Source organism: Panthera pardus, unplaced genomic scaffold (genome assembly GCF_024362965.1).
Source record: "Panthera pardus isolate Hobbes unplaced genomic scaffold, ASM2436296v1 HiC_scaffold_1, whole genome shotgun sequence".
Classification (NCBI taxonomy): Eukaryota; Metazoa; Chordata; class Mammalia; order Carnivora; family Felidae; genus Panthera; species Panthera pardus.
In genome coordinates, this window is record NW_026526654.1 from 85289289 (window position 1) to 85314572 (window position 25284).

A 25284-nucleotide genomic window follows, 5' to 3' on the forward strand; every position below is an offset into this window, starting at 1 on the left:
GTGAATCTTTCTCAAATCCCCCCCCCCAAACATATTAGGTTCTTTTTCTCTTTCCGTGTGGTGTGTGTGTGTGTGCGCGCGCACTTGCACAAGTGTGGGGGAGGGGGTCTTTTCATTCATTCCACCTTCAGCAAGAATTGTCTTTTAAGAAACCATTTGAAGAACCCTTTATATCACTATTAACTCATCAACCAAAGTTAGCGATGGGAGGTGGAGAGAAAGTACTTAATACGTTTGTAATATGCATGTTTATTCATTTGATCCTGAAAGCAGGAGGCTTCAGGGCAGAGACAGGCCAGTAGTGCTTACTCGTGGCAGCAGCCACTTTGGTGCCCCCCTGCTGGGGTCATGCCAGGAGAGCTGGATGGACAGCCCTCCTGGCATGAAAGGTATGTCACAGCGGAGGAAGCCCCAGACTATGAACCTGGGAGTCTGTGCAGGAGAACGGCAGTTTTCCTCTCTTCTCTGCTGAGAGAGGAGAGAGGCTTTGCTCCTTAATGTAAGCAAATTCTCCTGGGGAAGAGAAGGAGACGGATCATGGGTTCCCGCTCTTTGGAATGCGAGTAAAGTTGTGCAGGGGTGAGATAAAACCAGTGTCTCCGGGCTCACAAATCCTAGAATATCTCCATGGCTCCGATCTCATCACATTTTGAAACATACACATTCTGCCCTGGCACAGAATGTCTTCTCCACAGTCCCACAGGTACATCTTATCTTCCATTCAGTAGGTTTTGCCATTTGGGGAGGAAACCATTCTAATGTAATTAATAGTTACATACCCACCTTTGTATTAACAGATCTCAGACTTTAAAAAATAATTATAACAACAACAACAAAAAAAACCCTGGAAACATAGCATTTCCCATTTTGGGGGCACCTCCAATCGGAGTGTTCCAGGATGTGCTGCCCCAAAGGCATTTATTTACTTAGTACCCAAGGGTTCCTACTAGCAGAGTTGTGGCCAGTAGGGAGACAGAAACCTCAACCGAACTGGGATACGTTGAAGACTCCCAACCTAAACTAACCATTTCAGGGGCGCCTGAGTGGCTCAGTCAGTTAAGCATCCGACTCCTGATTTTGACTCAGGTCACGATCTCACAGTTGGTGAGATCGAGCCCCACGTCTGCACTGTGCTACCAGTGCAGAGCCTGCTTGGGACACTCTCTCTCCCTCGCGGTCTCGCAAAATAAATAAATAAACATGAAAACATTCTTTAAAGCGAGCATTTCATATCTATACCACAGCATCGATTTCCCCAGTGCAATACGTACTGGTCCTGTTTCATTCCATACTTTCTTTTGCTTACAGAATGCAATTTTCTTCACATTGCTTTATTCCATCTCTGAGTATAAGTATTTCTATTAAGTTGGATGAGATTCTTTCTGGAAAGAAAAAAAAAACCTTTCTATAAAGTGCTCGATCTGGGGAAATTTTAAACTACTACATTTTAACGTGCAATATATTTCTCCTAACTATTCCTCACTACATCCTAATCCGCATCCCATCCACAAGTTTTTCAGTTTAACCTCGGAAATAATTACTGAGGAACAAAGTAACCGACTGGGCATTAACTGCGGTCACGTAGATGAAGAATGGGCCACACGCGGACCGTGCACAAGCGTGTCTTCTGTGCTGGTGTCACTGCGGAACTTGGAGCCTGAGTTTTCGAATCTTCCTGAAAGTGTGTTAAACTTTTTTAAAGGTGTTAAATTCCAGCACGTGGCATTACAAATATCTCAGTATGAGCTCTTCGGCACATCAGCTGCGTCATTTCTGCTCTTTCTTAGCTCACCATTCATTTCTCCATTTCAGAACTCAAACTCTTACGGGTAAGAAACGTCAGAATGAGGTAGTCATCTTTTGCCCTGTGGCATCTGAAACCTTCCTGGATGGCCCTCTCCTATTAGGCAATAAGGGGTAGATGTGGATCCGTAAACACTCCATTTTTACCCTCTTAACCACCTGCACTTTCACGTTGTATCAAACTTGGCTTAAAACACCTCATTGGGCACATGTATAATATGGATAGTATGTATTTCTTAAAAAGCATAAATTTGGTTTTCTTAAGAATTAATTTCTCAATTAATTCTTCCAAATTGTTTATCTGAGATGGCATTTGTATTTTTTTTAATGTTTGTTTATTTGAGAGAGAGAGTGTGTACGTGCGCGTGAGCGGGGAGGGGAAGAGAGAGGGAATCCTAAGCAGGTTCCACACTCAGCGTGGAGCCCTAAGTGGGGCTCCACCCCACAAACCTGAGCTGAAATCAAGAGTCGGTTGCTCAACTGACTGAGCCACCCAGCACCCCTGAGATGGCATTTTTAAATGAACTGCTATATACTCATAGCACAGCGAAGTTCATCTGTCAAGGTTGCTGCCCCCGCCCCCCCCCCCCCAGGGGGCTTCCTGCTGTGCAGCGAGGAGAAAATGTGGTGGCTTGAAGGGTGCCCTGATGATCTGGGGAGGGCTTTTCTGGACAGCCAAACTGAGCATTTCTCTATCTGCTTTAGAGCCGGGCATGGTTTTGAGTTTGGAAAGTTCCAAATATATGCTGTAATGAAAACTGATGTGGTTTAGGTGTCATTTTAATATCTATTTTATATAAAATGTGTAAGATTTCAAATTCAACCTAATGTTAACGTACCAATCTACATTTCAAATGACAGCACTTTATCTCACAGAATTACGAATAGAAGAGCTAATACATATAAAGTGTTTAGAAAATTACCTGCCACATGCTGGTATTTATGTACGGATCTTTTTATTTATGTCTCATGCGTACTTCCTTGACAATTTAGTTCTATTGTTTATTCTATAGAAAAATCATAAGTGACAAATACCATATTTTACTATTTATAACCCATTCCCAGGTGTTAGAAGATGTTTATACTCTACCTTGAACTTTCTTTCCATAAAACAAAAACTGTTCATTTTCGAGTAAACAGCAAATATAGCCTGTGCCTCTGTTTCAACTGCTTTACAAAATGTTCTCCTCCATCACTCTTCACCTTTCCTTACATTGTGATGTCCAAAAATGTTGTTAGATAGACACATAGTAAGTAAAGCTTTTTTATAACGAATAATCACGGACTTCTGAACCTGTCAAATAAAGTATGGCTTTTCTTTTCCAACATTCAAGCCATATCTTGTTAGCTACATTTCCTTCGTTGTTCGTTTGTTAAGTTACTTCCCATCAGTAATTTCCTGATACACCTGAGACAGATAAACTTTGTAGTTAACATACAAAGAGCATGGTAAAGTGTTCGCTTGTTACATGTTCATAATTTTACTTTAATCCAAAAGGATTTCAAGAGATTCAATGCAGTGCCAACACAGTGACGTCACAGTCACAGGTTTTAAGTTAAAATATCAGTAGAACAGCTGCTGACTAGAGAGAAAGGCAGCTTCCTTTGTTTAGGGAACAGCTTAGAAAATTCCTAAAATTGAAGCATACCAGTTAGACACGTGTTTTTCTTCAAGTATACAATAGTGTTTAGGCTTGTTAATTCTTTATTTTTTTATTTTTTTTTATGCTTATTTTTGAGAGAGACAGAGCGTGAGCGGGGAAGGGGCAGAGAGAGAGAGAGACAAAATCCAAAGCAGGCTTCAGGCTCTGAGCCCGCAGCACAGACCTAGACCCAGGGCTGGAACTCAGGAACTTCGAGATCATGACCTGAGCTGAAGTCAGAGGCTTACCCAACTGAGCCACCCAGGCACCCCGGCTTGTTAATTCTTTTATAATACAATTTTGAAGTGTGTGGCATCACATTCTTTGATGGTTTTTGTCCCAAAACTTGACCACTGACCTCTCTAATAACTTCTCCTAATCACCCAATCTTCCTTCTTCCCGTGATTTTCTGTCTCAGCCAGCCTAAAATTTATAAACCACCAAGTCTCACTACCAGCCTAAACTCTTGCACTTTTTAATTGTACTTGTCTGGGGATGTGAGCGGCTATGACTACCCAGGAGTCCGTGAGCTGTCCTCTGTGTCACTTCTTAGCGCCTGCCAGACCCCTCCCAAGGCCACAGATGGCCTGCTCCAGCCCCATCTCCCCCGCGTCTCTCAGGTCATGCTTACTGGCCCCTCCCACCACAGGGGTTTCCCAGAGTGGGTCTCCTCTGTCCAGAATGATCTCCCACACCCTCCGTCACTAACCGGCTTCTCCTCCTTCACCCCAGCTCAAATTCCACTTCTCCAGAGAAGGCTTTGCTAACACCCTTGGAAGCTTCTACCTCTGCCTCACACTGGAATGGTGCCACGTGGGGCCCCTTCCATCATACCTGTTTCCCTCTGACATGGCTCATTCGTGTACTTGTCTGTTGACTGTCTCTCTATATACGTTGGAAGCGTTGCGAAAGCAGAAACCGGGGTGCTTGGGTGGCTCAGTCGGTTAAGCGTCCGACTTCGGCTCAGGTCATGATCTCACGGTTTGTGACTTCGAGCCCCGTGTCGGGCTCTGTGCTGACAGCTCAGAGCCTGGAGCCTGCTTCAGATTCTGTGTCTCCCTCTCTCTCTGCTGCCCCTCCCCCGCTCATGCTCTGTCTCTCTCTCTCAGAAACAAATGTTAAAAAAATTTAAAAAAGAGAAAGTAGAAACAATGTCTATTTTTGCTTTGGTATCTAATTGTGGCTCAAAGAAACTTAAAGAATACTGGAGTGGATGAATGATGAGTGCATGAATACAGATAGAGACCCTAATGAAAACAAGTTGCCACAGAAAGGGAGAGCACTGTCTTGTCGGTTTCAGTCAGAAACGCACACCTGTGGTCAAGCACTGACAGGACACATCCACTCTGCCATTACGACTGCTGTGAATGGCACAGGTAGTCCTAGGTCTCTCTGATTGAAGTGAGGGTTGGAGGCAGCACACAGCTGAAAACTTGAGAATCAAGATTCCCAACTAGTGACCATGGTAGAAAAAGTCATTCGGAATCACGTCTCAGTCCTCTGAACCTTCAACTGTCTGGCTAAAATGCATGCAGATTGACTCGTCCAGAGTCACGGCCCCTGCAACTTAGACACACACCCAGATCTACAGACTTGCACGGAGAGTCGGCAGTGTTCGGGGCGGCTGCAGCACCCCCTCTGGTAACGCCTTGTAGCTGCTGGGAAAGCAAGACTCTGGTTTCGCTCGGAGGCTGGGCACAATGCATCGCATCTCATCGTACAGCCTGTAGTCAAGGGATGTCCAGCTACCCAAGAGGGAGAAATTGTTGCTTACACTGTGTAAAGCTCGTGTTCTTTTTATCTTTCCCATACGATACAGGATTAGAAATACCTGCAACAGAACGATACTAGAAGAAGTTCGTAAGATGGAAAGAGGCAGAGTTCAAGAACTTCATCTTCCAACAGCGTTTCAAAAGAGGTGAGGCTCTTCCCTTTATCCTGACTTTTGTTAAAAACCTGATCTCCTTGTTCTTTTTCTACCTTTCCCCTCCCAGGCACTTCCATACTGGTCATGATTCCGCAAGTTTATTAAGTGCATGTCAGCAGGCTTCTTGAACTTCACACCCCCAGCCACACCAGCTTCCCGTAAGATCCTCCTTTCAGCGGATGGCAACTTCATTCTTCCAGTTTCTCAGGCCAGAAATCCTGAAGTCATTCTCACATCCTCTTTCTCCTATCCCACCCCCATCGTGTCAGAAAATCTTACTGTTCCTACTTCAAAACAAACAAACAAACAAACAAAAAACCCTGAGAATTTGATCACTACTCACAACCTGTACCATCTTGACCAGGTCCAGCCTCCATCTTCTTTCTCCTGGATTATTGCAGAAGCCTCTTACCAGGTATCTCTGCTTCTGGCCTTCCAGATAGCAGTCAGAGGGAGGAGGCTTTGGCAGGGTAAATCAGACCACAGCACTCCCTGCTCTCTGCCTTCCTATGACCTCTCCTCTCACTCTCTCACTCAGAGAAAGACAAGACCCTCTTAGTGGCTTCCAGTGCCCTACACACAGTCCCATCCCACACACACACACACACACACACACACACAAAACCAATTTGAGATACCTCCTTATGGCTTTCTCTTCTCATGTCTGGTCACCAAAAGGTTTTGTGGGTTTTTTTAATGGCTCGTTTTGGAAAATCACATTTCCATTTCACCCCACATATTTTGAAAGAAAGGTGTGTCCTTTTCACAACCTCCCTTGCTATTATTCTAACAGATGGTGCATCAAGCTTATGCATGCTGACTTTATTTTAACTTCTAGTGGTTGGTGGACAGACACCCAGATACCTGTTCTGGGCCAAGGAATCTGCTAATCTCTGCCACTTTCCCCTGCAGATTCTTGCAGAAAGGTTTAGACGTGCAGGGGAAGCAGCTCCTCTCTCTGAGTCCTTCCCACTAGACGAAGCTGGGGATACAGGAGGTCAGGGGAGGGCACCGCCAGAGAAAAAGACCAGGGCTGCTTCTAGAAATGCTCCCTTCCTCCCACCGCCTGGGAAGAAGACACCAAATTACAGTGTTCGCTTCCACAGTTGCTGCTTCTTCCCACTGGTCCTGACCCGATGGCCTTGAGAGAAGAATAGACCAAATGCTAGGACTCAAAGTGTACTAATATTTTTTATCTCTATATCTAACCTATCTCCAGGGAGAGATCCGTTCCAATTGTCTGACATAACCCGGGTGTTCTTCTGAGTAAAAGTGCCATGCTCCTTTTCTTCTATTCAAGGCACTTCCATGAAGCCTGGTCTGTCTTGGAGTTTTAGGTGGGCTTTCTCTGCATCTGGAATATTTATACAGGAATTATAAGGCAAAGAATAAGTCTTTAACTATACTGAATGGCTGCTATATTTGGAGTACTTTGTTAACCAAGATGGAAAGGGTCAAAAGCAACGGGTGATGTGACCTGAATAAAGAGGCCCAAACACATTTTTGATTTTATTTAGGAAGAAGCAAAATTGTAAGTGGGCAAATATAAAATAAATGAATGGGGTGATTAATCAAGACCCACATATTTGGCACCTGGTGAGTACTCAGCAGTGACGGTCCCAAGCGTTGGCAAGGATGAACAACAAGTACAGATGTTGAAAAACACAGTCTGGACAGCTGGGCATTTCTCATCAGTTTAAAGAAAAGCTTATCCCATGTCCCAACAGTTCCATTTCTAGGTATTTACCCAAGAGACTTTAAAGTATATGTCTACACATCCAGGTGCATGATGCGGAAAGATCCCCATCAGGTATGACCCGAAGAAGATTTCACCAAGATACATTATAATGAAACTGTCAAAAATCAAAGACAAAGAATCTTGAAAGCAACAAAAGGAAAGAAGCTTGTCACACACAAGGCAATGCTATCAACCGATTTTGCAACACAAAACTTATTGTCCGAGAGGGGGTAGCATGCTATATTCAAAGTGCTGAAGGGAAAACAGCTACCAACCGAGAATACTGTTGGACAAAGCTGGAACTGAAGGAGAGATAAAGAGTTTTCGAAACAAAAGAGAAAGGAGTTTATCACCACGGGCCTGGCCTTACAAGACATGTTAGAGGGACTTCTTTAGCTGAAACAATAGGGCACTAATCAACAGAAAACCATGAAAAGTATAAATCTCATTGGTAAATGTAAATATATAGTAAAATTCAAAATAATGTAATGTTGAAAAGGTTATAGATAAATCAATATGAAGGTTAAAAGACAAAAGTAGTAAAAAATAACTATAATTACAATCATTTGTTAATAGAACACAACAAAAAATTGACATACAAAACAAAGGGGGGGTGGGAAAGTAAAAATGCAGACCTTTAGAATGCGTTTGAGCTTCAACTGCTAGCAAGTTAAAACAGACTGTTACAAATCATTTTAGGTAAGCCTCATGATAACCACAGAGCAAAGAACTATTGTAAATACACAAAGAAAATAATAAAGAAAAAAGCATCCAAGCATACCACTACAGAAAAACCATCAAATCACAAAAAAGAGAGCAAGAAATGAAGGACAACGGTCCTTCAAAACAACAAACAAAATGGTAATAAGTACACAACCAAAACAGCCAAAAAAACAACAGAGCCAAAAATAAGCAGTAACTACACATAGGCATATCATGTTTTATTGTGCTTTGCTTTATTGCACTTTACAGATACTGCTTTTCTTCCCCACCTTTTCTTTTTACAAATTGAAGTTTTGTGGCAATCCTGTGTCCACAAGTCTATCGGCACCACTTTTCTGACAGCATTTGCTTACTTCATGTCTCTATGTCACATTTTGGTACTTTGCACAGTATTGCAAACATTTTCATTACTACTATTTTTATGGTGATCTGTCAACAGTGATTATGACTTGAAAGTTCAGGTGGTGGTAATCAGTCATCAGCAGTAAGTTATTTTTTAATTAAGGTATGTACATTTTTTAAGGCATAATGCAATGACACACTAAGACTACAGTATAGTATAAACATGACTTTTATAAGCACAGGGAAAACAAAAAAATCCATCTGACTTGGTTTATTGCAATATTAGCTTTACTATGGTAGTCTGGAACCAAACCTGCAGTACCAGTGAGGTATGCCTATACTTATGAGTAATTACTTTAAATGTAAACGGATTAAATTATCCAATTAAAAGAAATAGAATGGCTTAATGGATTAAAAAAAACAAGACTCATCTATATGTTGTCTACAGGTGACTCACTTCAGATGTAAAGACACACAGAGACTGAAGGCAAAGGGACAGAAAATGATATTCTACGCAAATGGAAACCAAAAGAAATCTAGGGTAGCTATACTTATATCAGACAAAATAGACTTTAAAATAAAAACAAGCGACAAAGAAAGGCATTACACAATGAAAAAAGGGTTAATCCAACAAAAGGATATAATACGTGTAAATATTTATGCACCCAGCATAAGAATACTAAATATATAAAGCAAATATTAACAAACCCAAAAGAAGAAATAGACAGCAATACAATAATAGCAGGGGACTCTAATACCCCACCTTCATTAATGGATAGATCTCCTAGACAGAACATCAACAAGGAAACATTGACCTTAAATGTCTTGTTAGATGATGGACGTAACAGATACACATAGAACATTCCATCTCAGAGCAAAAGTATATACATTCTTCTCAAAGGCACATGGAACAATCTCTGAGACAGATCATATGTTCAGCCCCCAAACAAGTCTTAAGATATTTAAGAAGACTAAAATCATATCAAACACCTTTTCCAGCCACAATGCTATGAAACTGGAAATCGATTACAAGAAGAAAACTGGAAAATTCACAGTTTGTAGAGATTAAACAATATACTATTGAACAACCAATGGTCAAAAAAGAAATAAAAATATGTCTGGAAACAAATGAAAATGGGAAGACAACATACCAAAACTTAGGCGATGCAGCAAAGGCAGCTCTATAGAGGGAAGTTCATTGCAATAAATGCCAACATTAAGATACAAAAGACATCTCAAATAAACAATCTAATGATACCCTTTAAGGAACTAGAAAAAGGAGAACTAAGCCTAAAGTTAGCAGAAGGAAGAAAATAACAAAGAGCAGAGCAGAAATAAATGAAATAGAGCAAAAACACAATAGAAAAGATCAATTAACTACTGTGTTTTTCAAAAAATAGACAAACTTTTGGTTAGACTCATGAAGAGAAAAAGAAAACTCAAATAAATCAGAAATTCTACACCTGAAACTAACATTACACTGTATGTTAACTAACTGGAATTTAAATAAAAATTTGAGAAAGAAAAAAAAAAACCCAAACCCTGTCTTATTAGTTGCCCTGCCAAGACGAAAAAGCAGTATGGAATACAACTGTTATTATGTTGCCATCAGTTTTAAATATTTTAATGAATGACTTTATTGTGTTTGTACCCTGAGGCTTTTTAAAGTTAAGGTCATATTGAAAAAAAATAAATTAAAAAAAAAGAAAAGACAGACATTACAATTGATCCCACAGATATACAGAGGATCATAAAACACTACTATGAACAATTATACACCAACAATTGGACAACCTGGAAGCAATGGATACATTCTTAGAAACAAACACAGTCTACCAAGATGAATCATGAAGAAATAGAAAATATGAGCAAACCAATTACCAGTAAGAAAATTGAATCAGTAATCAAAGACCTCCCAATAAACAAAAGTCCACGACCAGGTTTCACTGGTAAATTCTACCCAACATTTAAAGAAGAATTAATACTAATCCTTATCAAACTCATCCAAAAAATAGAAGAAAAGAGAACACTTCTAAACTCATTTTACAAGATCAGCACTTACCCTGATACCAAACCAGAGAAGGACAGTACAAGAAGCAAAAATTATAGGCCAAGATCCCTGATGAACATACACACAAAATCCTCAACAAAATATTAGCAAACCAAATTCAACAATAACATGTTGGTTCAACATCCACAAATTAATCAGTGAGATACACCACATTAACAAAATGAAGGATAAAAATCATGATTACCTTAAGAGATATAGAGAAAGCACTTTATGAAATTCAACATCCTTTCATGATAAAAACTCTCAACAAACTGGGTACAGAGGGATGTACCTTAATAAAGGCCACAGCTATGACAACATATGACAAGGTCTCAACATATAACAAGTTCACAGCTAACATCATAATCAACAGTGAAAAACTGAAACCATTTCCTCCAAGATCAGGAACATGATAAGGAAGCCCACTCTTGCCACTTTTATTCAATATAATATTGTACGTCCTAACCAGAGCAATTAAGCAAAACAAAAGTGGGGGAGGGAGTTCATTCAAATTGGAAAGGAAGAAGTAAAATTGTCACTATATGCAGGTGACATGATATTATATACAGAAAACCTTAAACACTCCATCAAAAAACCTGCTGGAATAAGCAAATTCAGTAATCTGTATCACAGGGTACAAAATCAATATACAAAAACCAGTTGTGTTCCTTTTTTTTTTTAATTTTTTCAGTGTTTATTTACTTTTGAGAGAGAGAAAGAGAGACAGAGCATGAGCAGGGGAGTGGCAGAGAGAGAGGGAGACACAGAAACTACAAGCTGAAAACTCTAAGACACTGATGAAAGAAACTGAAGATGACACCAGCAAATGGAAAAATATTCTATGGTTATGGATTAGAAGAATATTGTTAAAATGTGCACACTACTTAAAGCAAACTACAGATTCAAGGCAATCCTTAGCAAAATTCCAATGGCATTTTTCACAGAATTAGAACAAACAATCCAAAAATTTGTATCTAGAAATTTGTATCTAGAAATACCCCATACGTATGTGGTCAGTTAGTTTACAACATAAGCACCAAAAATATACAACGTTTATCTTCAATAAACGTGTTGGGAAAACGACAATAACATGCAAAAGAATGAAACTGGACCACTATCTGCACCATACACAAAAACTAACTCAAAATGGATTAAAGATTGAATGTAAGACCTAAAACCCTAAAACTCTTAGAATAAAACACAGAAGGTATGCTCCTTGAATGGTCTTAGTGATTTTTTTTGATTTGACCCCAAAAACAAAGGCAACAATAACAAAAATAAACAAGTAGGACTATATCAAACGAGAAAGCTTCTGTACAGCAAAGGAAACCATCAACAAAATGAAAAGGCAATCTACAGAATGGGAGAAAATATTTGCAAATCATATCTGATAAAGGAGTAATATCCAAAATATATAAAGAACTCATACAACTCAATAGCAAAACCCCGATCGATCCAATTAAAAACTATCAGAAGATATGAACATTTTCCCAAAGACATACAGATGACCAAAGGTACATGGAAAGGTGCTCAACATCAGTAATCATCAGGGAAATGCAAATCAAAACTACAATGATATATCACCTCACAGCTGTTATAACAGCTATTATCAAAAAGGCAAGAAATAACAAGTGTTAGCAGAATGTGGAAAAAAGGAAACCCTTATGCAGTGTTGCTGGGAATGAAAATTAGTATAGTCACTATGGAAAACAGTTAAAATTAAAATTAGATATACCATATGATTCAGAAATTCCACTTCTGGAAACAAAATCACTATGTTAAAGAAATATCTGCACACCCCCCTCCATGTTCACTATAGCATTATTTACAATAGCCAATATATTGAAACAACCTAAATGCCCATCAGTGGATGAATAAAGAAAATGTAGTATGTGTGTGTATATATATAATGGAAAACTATTCAATTATAATAAAGAAGGAAATTCTGCTGTTAGTGACAACACGGATGGACCCCGAGGGCATTATGTTAAATAAGTCAGATAGAGAAAGACAAAAATTCTACTTATATGTAGAATCTAAACAAAACAAAACACCAAACTCACAGATACAGAGAACAGATTGGTGGTTGCCAGAGGTGGTGATGGGGTAAGGTGAAATTGATGAAGAATGAAATTGGTGAAAACTTCCAGTTATAAAATAAGTCATGGGGATGTAATATAAAGCATGGTGACTACAGTTAATATTACTACTTTGTATATTTAAAAATACTAAAAGAGAGCTTAAAAGTCCTCATCACTAGAAAAAACAATTATACCTATGTATGGCGATGGATGCTAACTAGACTTGTGGTGATTATACATATCATTATGTTGTACACTTGAAATGAAACGTTATAAGTCAATTATATCTCACTTTTAAAAAATGGAGAAAATGTGAATAGACCCAAACAAGGCAATTCAATCAGTAATGACACACCCCCCACAAATAAAAGTCCAGGACTAGATGGCTTCATTGGTGAAATCTACAGAACATTTACCGATCCCTTTCAAACTCTTCCAAAAAATAGAAGTGGAAGGAGCACTTCCAAACTCCTTTTACCAGGCCAGCATTACCCTGATACCAAAGCCAGGTAAGGATACTGCAAGAGAACTACAGGCCAATATCCCTGTTGAATATAAATGCAAAAATTTTCAATACATACTAGCTAACTTAAATTCAATAGTACGTTAAAATGACCACGTATCATGATCAAGTGGGATTTATTCTGGGAATGCAAAAATGGTTCAACATCCACAAATCAGTAAGTGTGACATACTACAGTAATAGAATAAAAGACAAAAATCATGGTTTTTCAATAGATGCAGAGAAAGTACTTGACAAAATTCAACATTCTCTCATGATAAAAGCTCTCAACAGACTGGGTATAGAAGAAACACACCTCAACAGAATAAAAGCCATATATGACAAACCCACACATAACATCACACTCCATCGTAAAAGGTTGAAAACTTTTCCTCTAAAATCACAAAAAAAGGCGAAGGTGCCCACTCTCACCACTCCTATTCAATACTGCACTGAAAGTCCTAGACAGAGCAATTAGGCAAGAAAAAAAAAGCATGCAAATTGGAAAGGAAGAGGTAAAATTATCTCTATCTGCTGATGATATCAGCTTGCAGATAGAAAATCCTTAAGAATCCACCAAAATACTGTTAGAATAAACAAATTCAGGAAAGTTGCAGGATATAAAACCAACAGGCAAAAATCAGCTGCATTTCTATGCACTAACAGTAAACTATCTGAAAATAAAGAAGACAATCCCATTTACAACTGCATCAAAAACAATAAAATACAAAGGAAAAATTTAACCAAGGAAGTGAAAGACCTAAATAACAAAAGCTGTAACACACTGATGAAAGAAATTAAAGAGGGCACAAATAAATGGAAAGATATCTTGCATTCATGGATCAGAAGAGTTAACATTAAAATGTGCATACTACCCAATGTCATCTATAGACTGAATGCACTCCCTATCAAAATTCTAATGATGTTGTAACAGAAAAAAATAAAAAATAAATAGAAAAAAAATCCTAAACTTTGCACGAAACCCCACATAACCAAAGCAATCTTGGGAAAGAACAAAGCTGGAGGCATCACACTTTTTGATTTCAAACTATATTACAAAGCTATTACACTATATTACATTCTCTTCTAAAGCTAATATATATTGCTATAGCAATCAAAACAGTATAGTACTGATATAAAAAATAGATCTGGGAGATTGATACCTAGGTAAATACCTTTGTTAAAATTCATTACACTGCACTTTTAAGATCTGTGCATTCTATCACATGCAAAATCAATCTCAGTAAGAAACCAAACCAGGGGCGCCTGGGTGGCGCAGTCGGTTAAGCGTCCGACTTCAGCCAGGTCACGATCTCGCGGTCCGTGAGTTCGAGCCCCGCGTCAGGCTCTGGGCTGATGGCTCGGAGCCTGGAGCCTGTTTCCGATTCTGTGTCTCCCTCTCTCTCTGCCCCTCCCCCGTTCATGCTCTGTCTCTCTCTGTCCCAAAAATAAATAAAAAACGTTGAAAAAAAAAATTTAAAAAAAAAAAAAAAAAAAAGAAACCAAACCAAAACGATAAACACGATATAAATGTGCAAAAAGAAAGCTCACATAACATAGGGCTAACCTCCCCAATAGATAAATTGTTTCTAGAAATCAGTAAGATCAACCACCCCCAAGCAATAGAAAAATAAGCAAAGTACAGTTCACAGAAAAGGAAATACTAAAGATTCTTAATCTCATTAAAATATTCTCAACTTTGCTCGCTTCGGCAGCACATATACTAAAATATTCTCAACTTTACTCATAATAAGAAATGAAAATCCTAAGTACACAGGAAGGATATTTTTCATCCATCATCATTGGCCACCCTTGGTTAGTGAAAGTATGGGAAAGTAAAGAATTATGGCAGTTACTTTGGCAATATCTATCAGAAATATAATTGCACATGGCCTTTGACCCGGTAATTCCATTTCTGGGAACATACCATTCCCTCCCATCCTCAAAATACTCACACAGGTCCCAGCGGTAGGGACCACCACAGTATTTGGAACAGCAAACACTTAGGAACAACCATACCTGTGGCACATTGTCATGCTAACATACTCTCTAGCTGTGAAAAGGAGTTAGGGAGCTCCCTGGATACTGAGATGCAAACGATTCCAGGATGTATTAGCCGAAAAAGTCAAATGTCAGACGCCGCGTACAATATGCAACCTTTAGTGCAAAGGGCAGGGATGATAATATATGAGCACTTTTTCTTAGAAAGCACCTCTGCAAAATTAGCTAAGAAAGCACTTCGAGCGATTACCAGTAAAGAACAGATTACCAGTGAGGAACCAGGAAGATGGGGAAAGGAAAACAATGTTTATTCTCTACTTTTCATATTTTCTCTTACAATTTTTAACCGTGTAAATGTTTTATCTGTGTCAAATTTAGCATAGACAGAGAGGGAAAGGAAAAGGGAGGGAAGGAGACAGAGGAGAGAGAGGGAGAGGAGGGAATGCAAATGAGTAAATGGATTCTGGAAAGCCCAGAGCCAAATGCTCTTCAGCTCCTAGATATATGAGCAAAAGTAAAATCCTTTTTTTTTTTTTAAGTTAAACAAAAATCTGGTTCAGGACATTATCAGTGGGTAACCTTCATTCTAGAGGGGAATTCAGAGGGGGAAGCCAGTAGCCAACTATTCCAAAGGCCACCCCTGTCGTGCAATAACCTTTGAGCCGCACCGCCCCAGGAGCTGCTTCTTCAGGCATCCCTCGAAACCTTCCTCTGAGCCACGAAGGGAAAGCTGGCTCTAGGGAAGACCCTCTTCCCGCAGGAGGACACGGTATCGGAGCGCCCTTACGGCTGTCGAAAGCAGCTACAGTTTATCACGCGGGGTGTGAGCCCCTCAAGTCCCTGCAAATGTCAGGATACATGGGAAATCCCAAAACAGCAGAAGGCCCCACTATGGCCTAGTGACATCTTAGGAGTGAGAAAGCAGATTAGGTTAGGCCGCCTGGGTATTTTTTTCAACCCCATCTTTCAGCTTGTAGAGGAAAAAAAAAAAAAAAGAAAAAACCATGGACTTCTCTAATTATGCGGCTATGTTTACCCACTCTGTGGAATTTAGAAAGTATTGAACCTGGGGCTTCCGGTGTAGTGTCACAATAAGCCTTGGGAACCGGAGAAGGTAGCTCTTTTGCTAGAGTTGACCCTTCCCGATAGACATGGTTCAGAGTCTTGACCCAGCGTAAGTGATGGCCTTGCCATTAGAACAGGAAGTTGAGACACAGATTTTTAAAATACACATTATAAAATCTCTAAGGTGCTCTGGGAGGCCAGAAGACGGACCAGACATTGGTCGTTCAGTTCAACTACCGGTGAAGGACAGTTGGGAGAGCTGTATAATAAAGAAACGTTCACAAGCACAACCCTATTTTAGAAGAAGCACCTTGTTGAGTGTGTGGATAGTATTAATTTTCAACTTCAGTTGAACTATATGAACACCCTCTGAAACGTGAGGAAGACTCTTTTCTTGCACCTCGTCACTTGTTTTGTTCTGTTTCATTTTCCGATGAACTAAAGCCAGGTTATGATCGGTTTACTCACAGCGTGAAGACAGAACACCTCCAGCTGCCTCTGTCCAGCCAGCTGCACAAGGTGGTCTTCCAGGATGAATCTGTTGATCGAAGCGCCCCACGTGAGTATCGGTGCCGTGAAGCAGGCCGCAAAGCTGAGACTCCACCTACGGACGAGGAGGAGGAGTAATTCAACGTTAGGTGCTTCTCGATGAGATTATGCCAAGTGCAAGGAGCCAGACCCAAAAAGACAAGTACCGTATGGCCCCACTGCTATGAGGTGCTGAGAGTCCTCAAACCCATAGAGACAGAAAGGAGACTGGGGGTCAACGGGGGCCCGGGGATGGGAGAACGGGGACTCAGTGTTTAATGGGTATGGAGTTGCAGTTTGGGAAGGTGGAAAGAGGTCCGTAGACAGATGCTGGTGATGGTTCCACAGCACTTTGAATGTACTTACAGCCCCTGGATTGTACACTTAACCCTCATTAAGACGGTAAGTGTTACGTTACATGTATTTTACCACAATTTTTTTCAAAAAGGAAACTACCTGTAGCGTTACATATGTTTTAAAAGGTAAGGTAGTTCTCCTACAGAAGGAGGGCTCCATTGGATTCATGAAATTAATGTGCTTGGCCTAAAGCAAGTGTGGTCTGAAAGAGTAATTCCTGGCCTCCCACTCAATGATAACATCCTTAAATCTAACATCCTCACGTTTTCAAGACCTTCTGACGGATTCCCAGCCTAACGTTTTAAATGGAAAAGTGGTACCTGGCTCCAAATAATTTACACCCTTAGAAAACTTACATACCCTTATTGGGGGTGTGATGTTAACACGGCCCACATTGGGCATGAAAACCTTTAAAAGTTATTTCATTTTCCCTTCCTTCAAAAAGAAATGTGTCCAAGAAGTGCCTAGATGAAATGTTTAGGTCCCATGTGACTCGTGTCTGGTAACGTGAGTGCTGAGTACGATCCTGAGAACGAGTCAAACCAAAAGGTGATACAAATAAAGGAACATGTGGTGTTTGTGGAGACTAACTGTCCCCTCCTTTCTGACCAACGTATTTGTTGAAAGTTGTAGGATTTTAAAATTCTATTGTCTATTTTTTTAAGCTTGTTTATTTTGAGAGAGAGAGAGAGACAGAGAGAGAGAGAGAGAGAGAGAGACATAGAGAAAGAGAACATCCGCAGCGTAGGGGCAGAGAGAGAATCCCAAGCAGACTCTGCACTATCAGCACAGAGCCTGACGTGGGACTCGATCCCACGAAGTGAGAGATCACGACCTGAGCCGAAACCAAGAGCTGGACGCTTATCAGACCGAGCCACCCATGTGTCCCTTATTGTCTATTTTTTATATCACAGATTTGTGTGTCTCTGGATTCACTGCTATTTGTCTTTTGCACACACATGCATTGCTTCCTCTTCCTGTCCTGTGCCCACCACTTTGCCTTCCCCTCACCCTAGGGACACTTAGGAAACAGCAGTTGAAAGGGAACCAAAGGTAAAAAAAAAAAAAAGAAAAAGAAAAAAATGAACGAGGACAAGAAAACAAAGGATGGCAGATGTCTTACAAATTTGGGTGGCATCCCTCGCATCCTCTCTCCCAACTGATGGCCTTGATTTCTCCATCGCTGAGAAAAACGCACCGGAAATGAACCTGCAGGGGTTCCCGCCACCACCTCACCTGCCACGTGCCCTGCCTTCCCGCCTGTTTGCGCAGACTGGCTCTCCCTCCCGTGCGCCTGCCTCTGACTCCCTTTGCTCCTGCACGCCCAAGCGCCTCGCTCCGGCCGCTCCTTCATTTACCTTCTACGTCACCACTTTCCCACGCTCCTCTATTAGATCGTTCCCACCAGCCTCCAAAAGGTGGTCTCACAAAGCAGAACCTCCTCTGGACCCCACGTCACCCATTAGAGTGCGCCTCATTCCGTCGCGCTCCTTTGCAGCAACGGCCCCGGATCACATCGTTTGTCCCCGGGGTCTCCAAATCCCCTCCTCCCAGTCTCTCTTGAACCCGCTCCAGTAAGCCTTCGCTCCTGCCACGCCACTGGCACACCTCCAGTCGAGGCCACCAGTGATGTCCAAAACCGCCCCTGGCTTCCTCTCCCCCCCAGCCGGCCCCATCTGCCGCCTTCGCTTGAAGACACCTCACGCTTCCGACTGTTCGGGCCACGATCCTTTCAGTCGTTCTTAATTCCTCTAACGTAGTAGATGGCTCTGCCGTCACGCTGTGCTCAGAGACCGACCGCTGGCCACGCACACCCCCGCTGGCACCCGGGTCTGGACCACCATCACCCACCGGCACTACCTCAACAACCTCTTAACCCATCTCCTGCTCCTACCCGTGACTCTTACACGGTAGCCGAAGTGACGCATTTAAAATGACGTCAGCACAAGCACATCAGCGTTCTGCTTGAAATCCCGCAGTGGCTATCAGATTCAACGTCAAAAAAGACCTACTTGGTCTGGACCCCGCTACTTTCCTAGTGTCATCTAATCTTCTTCCTCCTTCATTCCCCTCCATCCTCTGTGCTCTTCTCACAACGCATCAGGAATGCTCTCGCCTCAGGGCCTTTGAACTGGCCAACACTTATGCCTAGAAAGCAAATCCCTCATGTTATCCGTGTCACTCATTCTCTCACTTCCTTCACGTTTTTGTCCAAGTGCTTTTTCTGTTGTTCACAGCTCTTCAGTACATTCTTGGGCACCATATGATTAACTTTATGTTATGCGCTTATTATGTACTTATTTATGTATCTCTGTTGCTAGAAGGTAAGCTCCATAACAAGGATTTTTGCTTTACTAATTCATTCCAAGAATGCATGTACATAGTAGACACACTATACAAATCTCATCGGATGAATGAACTAATTGACTAATGAAGAGTCTCCAAGCAGAATCATACGTACCAACAAATAGCCATTCCTTCTTCCATCTGTCCGACGTCAACTATAAGTATGGCCAAAATGGAGCCCATATTTATGGATATAAAACTGTGACTTGGGCCACTGTTAAATGCTCGGGCTTCACTGCACTGAATATGTGGAGCCACCATGTGGAGACAGTTATTAAATCCTTGTTGAATGGCAGGTTAACTGGATGGATCCTCGTTTTGCAGAGAAGGAAACGGTTCGGCAAATTTGTCCCTTGCCTTAGGTTCTATCTCTAGAAATGGGTAGAAGCCAGATTGGAGCCTCAGTCTGTCTCACTCCAAAGTGCCACATTGTCGAGCTCCAGAGAAGAGACACGGAAACCAGACAGATGGGCAGCTACATCCCAGTTCTGCCTCGTGACTGGCTGTGGGGCTCCAGGCATATTAGTTACCGTCCCTGAGCTGCACTGTCTCTACCTTTTTGGCATTTCATGCTACCGGGGTCATGATAGGTAGTGTGGAGTGTTAACGGACACGTGTATCTGGACTCAAATAGACGGGTGTTTTACGCAGTAATCACACTGTCCTAAAACCACTACAAAACCAATATGAATGTCCTGAAAATATCACTGACTGAATGTATATGAGAAACAGGAAAACATATTTCAGTTACTTTTAAAAACATTGTATTTTCATGACCCACTTTTTAAAAATATTAAAACAGAGAATGTTATTGAAAGGTTAGAAATCTTACAGGATTATAAGAGCTTCTGAGGTGTTTTTTCTGCAACATTATCTTTTATTGCTTGAAGTCCCTCAGGCAGTTTGTGGGTTTGGGGGTCCTGTATATTTTTCTGCTGTACACCAAAATATTAGCTTGAATTTGTAAAGTGCTCTGAGCTCCTCAAATAAGAAATAGAAGGGGAAGTTCTTTGTTAATTGCAATTAACAACTCTTTCTTGAGCCAGAAAATTCTGGCTTTAAGATTTGATCAGACTCCTCAATTTCTAATGAAGTGCATTAAACAAGACAATCATGCCAAAATAATGAGAAATGACATGGTCGATTCTGAAATCTGCTAGACGTTTTACCAGGTGAAGAAAAAAATGACTTGAAAATTCCCTCATGCTTCCCCCCTACCCACCCGTCCTCTATCCCTCATCCCCTGGATTCTGGCTGCTTGAAAATTCCCTCATCCTTCACCTCTACGTCCCTCCCTCTATCCTTGGACTCTGGCTGTGGCTGAGCATCTAGGAAGCAGGTGCACTGGGAAGCCAGCCAGGGGAAGCTCAGGAGTGGGGTCCATCCAGGGCTTTGCCCAGGGCCCCATTGTTACTTTCCGTCTGTCAGGACGGACAAAAGTGGGAGAGGCCAAGAGCTGGAGGCTTCCTCTGAGCTCCCCATTTGGATGCAAACAGAAGGTAAAGGTTCGTCAGACTGAGCCGCTGACCTGATGGCGCATCTCTGTCAGGCTGAGGGGTGCGGGCTGGGCAGGTGGAGGGTCATGGTCCCTGCTGTCCCTCTTCAGCCCTCACTCCTCCCTGGGAACACTGCTGGAAGGAAAACCAGGCCCAGTTTCCAAAAAGACACCATTTAACTCTGGTGTAGCAGCAGGTCCTGCTTCTCTGAGGCCAGATCTTTATATAGTTTGGGGGACCTTTTTTAGGAAAATTAGGTTTAAATGTTTAGAATGAGTCAAAAAAGTCACAACAGATCACTAGCGTACAAAAGAAAATTCTAAAACACCACCCGGAGCTTTGAATGGGGTGATGCGGCCACTTCAGCTCACAAAAGGTCCTCTCTGTATACGAGTCTTGTCAGAAGCAAGCAGAAATATACTTTCAGGCCAAATCTGAAGTATTCTTTTCAGATCCTCCTGCTCTCTGGAAGGCTCAGGTCAAGAATAAAAACAGGGGAAAAGAGAAAAAAAAAAAAGGGCAAACTTCCACCTTGAGGTTGTGATGGAGTTCGAGCGGGAAGGAAAGAGGAGGAAGGAAAGAGGAGGAAGGAAAGAGGAGGAAGGAAAGAGGAGGAAGGAAAGAGGAGGAAGGAAAGAGGAGGAAGGAAAGAGGAGGAAGGAAACCCCCAGGGGTTGGAAGCTACTGATAACAGTGTCCACCCACAGCTGGTGGTTAAATCGGCCCAAACGGTGATGCTCCATGCCTGGCACTTAGGCCTGCGGCAGGCACTTCGGCTGGGCAGTTGTCAGAATGATCAGTTCTTGAGCCCCGCGGCAGACTCGTGAAACCAGACGCTCTGGACGTGGGGCCGGTGGCCACCACGGGAATTCTGGTGCACACTTGAGAAGCACTGGTCTGGTGTCGGTGCCGGATCCTGGGATTTCACCAGCTCCCAGGCGATTACACTGTGCAGGGAAGGCTGGGACCACCTGTCTTTCCTTCCACGCAGGAGCGATTTCAGTTAATCCAGTGCCACATGGACATAAATCACTTTCCTTCCTTCAGTTGTGGCCCCAGGAGTGGGTATGTTAACACAGCCAAATTTGCAAGCCGCTCCATTACCATCCCTCATCACCTCACCACTTTTCCCGCCTCCGTCATGGGCCTGGCTGATGTGGCCGATGAGGCCCAGTCTGGTAGGAGTCTTGCTTTCTGTCAACAGAATGTTCCCTGTTAGTGCTCCTAACAGACTCCTCTGTGCTTTACTCTTTCAGGTGGGTACGCATTTTCTCAGCTAGAACAAGGTGTGATTACTCAGGAAGAACTCGTCCGTTCTTATGACGCTACTAAAATCAAAACCAGTAAGAGCTTATAGTCCGATCTCTTCTGAGTCCAGCTACGAGTGAGGTTTGGACCACATCCTGTGTTCTCATGTCCTTCCCCGAGACTGTGGAACGTGCCAACGCCCCCAAATGCTCATTTCTTGTGGCTCTGGCCAATTTGTTATTTATGTATCGACGGAGTCACAATCCTTGGATACAAATAATGGGGGAAGCCTATTTGCTTTTTTTTTTAATTTGCGTTCAATGTTTCACCTAACTTGTTTACTTTTTTGTGGTTGTGAGATAATCAGTTCAGTCTGAAGTATAAAATTAAAAGCATTCTGTTTCACCAAAACTTAAGCTCTGGTAAAAGTTGTTTTGGGAGAAAAGGTAAAGAATGTCATGATGAATAAGCCTCCCTTACTTAACTGCACACGAGTCACCCACAAACTCTGTACTTTGAAAACTCACAGACTAAGGCGGAGCGTGCAAAGGCAGAATATAAAATATTTTTCTAAGTAGGATGTCCTGTCACTTTGAATCATATTTTACTTGTACAATATCTGCGCGGTACTCTTGATTTCAATGAACTCAAACAGGTGGAAAATACCCTAATCTCAGGCTTCAAAATCAGTGTGCAGGAATCAGCATATCCCATTTTCTGTACACTGAATGTAATGTCCATTACATTAGGACTTGGTAGGAAATTCAACCACAATCATTCTTGGGACTGTGCCTCAGGCGTCTACCAACTTTCCAGGGTTTCATACAGTGCACAGCATCGGGACACCCCTCTGTTCTTCTGTCGTCTTCCCACACAGGTCACCACTAAAACAAATGGTTTATTTTGGTCACTTTATGAGGCTTTTGAGCCAGGTATGGGAAACTGAAACCCTTGAGGAGGCTGGAAATCCCACGCCTGTTAATGATTCTGGGTCCTAATTCTGAGATGTGGGAGAGCTTTTTTCCCTATACATCCAAAGAATTCTCAGATACCAGCCAGGTGTCCTACAATTCAACAATTCTGACACTATCTACCTGGAAGATGGCATCAGATCCCACAAGTTAAGGACTCGGCCCCACAAGACTGCCCCTCCCTACACATACACACTTCAGATGCCAATCCCAAGTCCAGAATATCACCCGTGCTTCTAACCAACTGGTTATGAATCAAAGGTTCCCATGACACCCTTCTTGGGTTCAATTAATTAGCTAGAGCAGCTCATAGAACTCAGAATACCCATCTACTCATTAGATTACCAATTTATTACAAAGGATATTAAATAATATGAAAGAATATGATTCAAGAGCCAGATGAAGAAATACACAGGGCAAGGTCCCAAACAAAGCAGTTTCTGTCTCAGTGGAGTTTGGGCCCAGCATGTTAACACATGGAAACATTCTGGTTCACCAGCCCAGAAGTTCTCTGAAACCTTTCATTTGGGTTTATACGGAGGCTTCATTACATGAAGGCATGATTGATTAAATTACTGGCCATTGGTAACTGATTCAACTCCACTCCTTCCCCCTCCTCAGAAAGGGGTAGGTGAGACTCAAAGTTCCAACCCTCTATTTATTGTTGGTTCCCCTGGCAACCAGGCCCCATCCTTAGGTGCTTTCTAAAAGTAACTTCATTAACATAAACCCAATTGTGATAGAAAGGGATTGATTAGGAATAAAAAGACAGCATCTCGCCTCTAAGGGTCCAAAGCATTTTCAGGAACTGATGACAAGACACTGAATAATAAAACAAAAGAAGTTCTCATTGCTCTTATCACTCAGGGAATCCCAAGGGTTTTGGTTGCTATGGGCCAGGAACCATGGACAAAGACCAAATAAATATATATGAGAAATGTATGTTGGTCATTCAGATGACCATCTTGACCAAATACATACTTCTTATAAATCAAAATATTGCACATGTGGTCTAACATCACCAGCAAAGACATTCCTCTCCGGGAACACATTATCATTCCAGGGCACGCTGAGGGAATGAACAGATAGCTTTCAAATTCCTCCTGTAGTCCAAAGTCCCCTTTCTCACACCCATTCTATTTAGTGAGTCTTTAAAAGCAAAAACCAGAATTTTTAAAGGTGGAACCTTTATTTTCTATCCTATCAAAGGACTCCTCTGAAGAAATAATCCAAAAAGCCTGATAACTGTTTGAATGGAGACAACAAGAAAAACATGGGGAGAAAAATCTAATTAATATCTCAAAAAGTTATCCATGAATGGATAAACAAAATGTGGTATGTCCGTACAATGGAATATTATCTGACCATAACAAGTAATGAAATACTAATATATGCATAACATGGATAAACTTTAAAAACATTATGCTAAGTAAAAAAACAAAAGCCAATCATAAAAGGCCACATATAATATTCCATTGGGAAGTTCATAAGCAAAACTATAGATATATAAAGGAGATTAGTAGTTGCTTAGTGCCGGTGGGAAGATGAAGGGGAAAGGGTTAATATCAAAAAGGTACAGGGTTTCTTTTTGAGGTGATAAGCATGTTCTAAAATTGACTGCAGTAATAGTTGCCCATGTTAAAATGAATATATTAAAAAACCATTGAATCCTATACTTTAAATGGATGAATTGGTGATTTAAATCTCAATAAAGCTATTTTTAAAAATAATACAGGGTAATTCTATGTCCAATCATAATGTACTAGACAAGCCTTCCTACTTAAAACCATTAGAAAACTGGAAAAATATATGAGAAAAATATTTTCAGACATTGGACAAAGGGCAGCATAGGGATATAATCCCTAAGAGAAAGGAATTAAAAGCCATACTATTTCCCAGGCTTTCTTCCTAGAGGCATTTTCCAGACCAAGGTACAGGAAAGTAGTACCTAAGCAAAGCACAGTACTCTCAGTGAACTGGGGAAACTAAGCTAAAAATTTGGGGAGGCTGAGGCAGCTGATATTTTCTGGTTATAGTACTATTGAGAAAGGAGCTATACACAGAGCTGTAGACATTTCTTTAGGGATGTCACAGAGTGAATAACTAGATGCTCACCTACATATATGTGGAGTGGAACTCAATGACGATGGCAAAGACAGCTACCAGAGACATTTAAGCTGAACAATTCCTACAACTTCTACAGGATTCAATATTCAACCAAATAGGGTAGAAAGGGCTTGATGAATACTTGAGATATTCCACAAAGACCCCAGAGCCATACCTTAATAGTAAGGCTAAGCCAGCACTTAGAACAAGAACTACTATAGACCCATAATCTTACTTTAACAAAGCTTATCTTAGGAAAGCTTAAAAATAAGCATCCAAATCATTAGGGGGATCCATAGTTAATTTAGCTGCCTGGAAGGAAAAACAAACCCTCTAAGAGCAGAAAACAGATCCACC

At 41.3% G+C, this 25284-nt stretch overlaps 1 protein-coding gene across 6 annotated transcripts in view; it reads left to right on the forward strand.

Annotated features, from left to right (window-relative positions):
• LOC109266144 (phospholipid-transporting ATPase IB-like) overlaps window positions 1-22258 on the forward strand; it is a 225712-nt gene extending 203454 nt beyond the window's left edge. For all 6 annotated transcript variants that reach the window (XM_019447931.2, XM_053900764.1, XM_053900771.1 and 3 more), the window contains 3 exons: window positions 5266-5364; window positions 16346-16434; window positions 21859-22258. In XM_019447931.2, the coding sequence (XP_019303476.2) occupies window positions 5266-5364; window positions 16346-16434; window positions 21859-21959 (289 nt within the window). In that variant the 3' untranslated portion in view covers window positions 21960-22258. The remainder of the gene's footprint in view (window positions 1-5265; window positions 5365-16345; window positions 16435-21858) is intronic.
• The last annotated feature ends 3026 nt before the right edge of the window (window positions 22259-25284 follow it).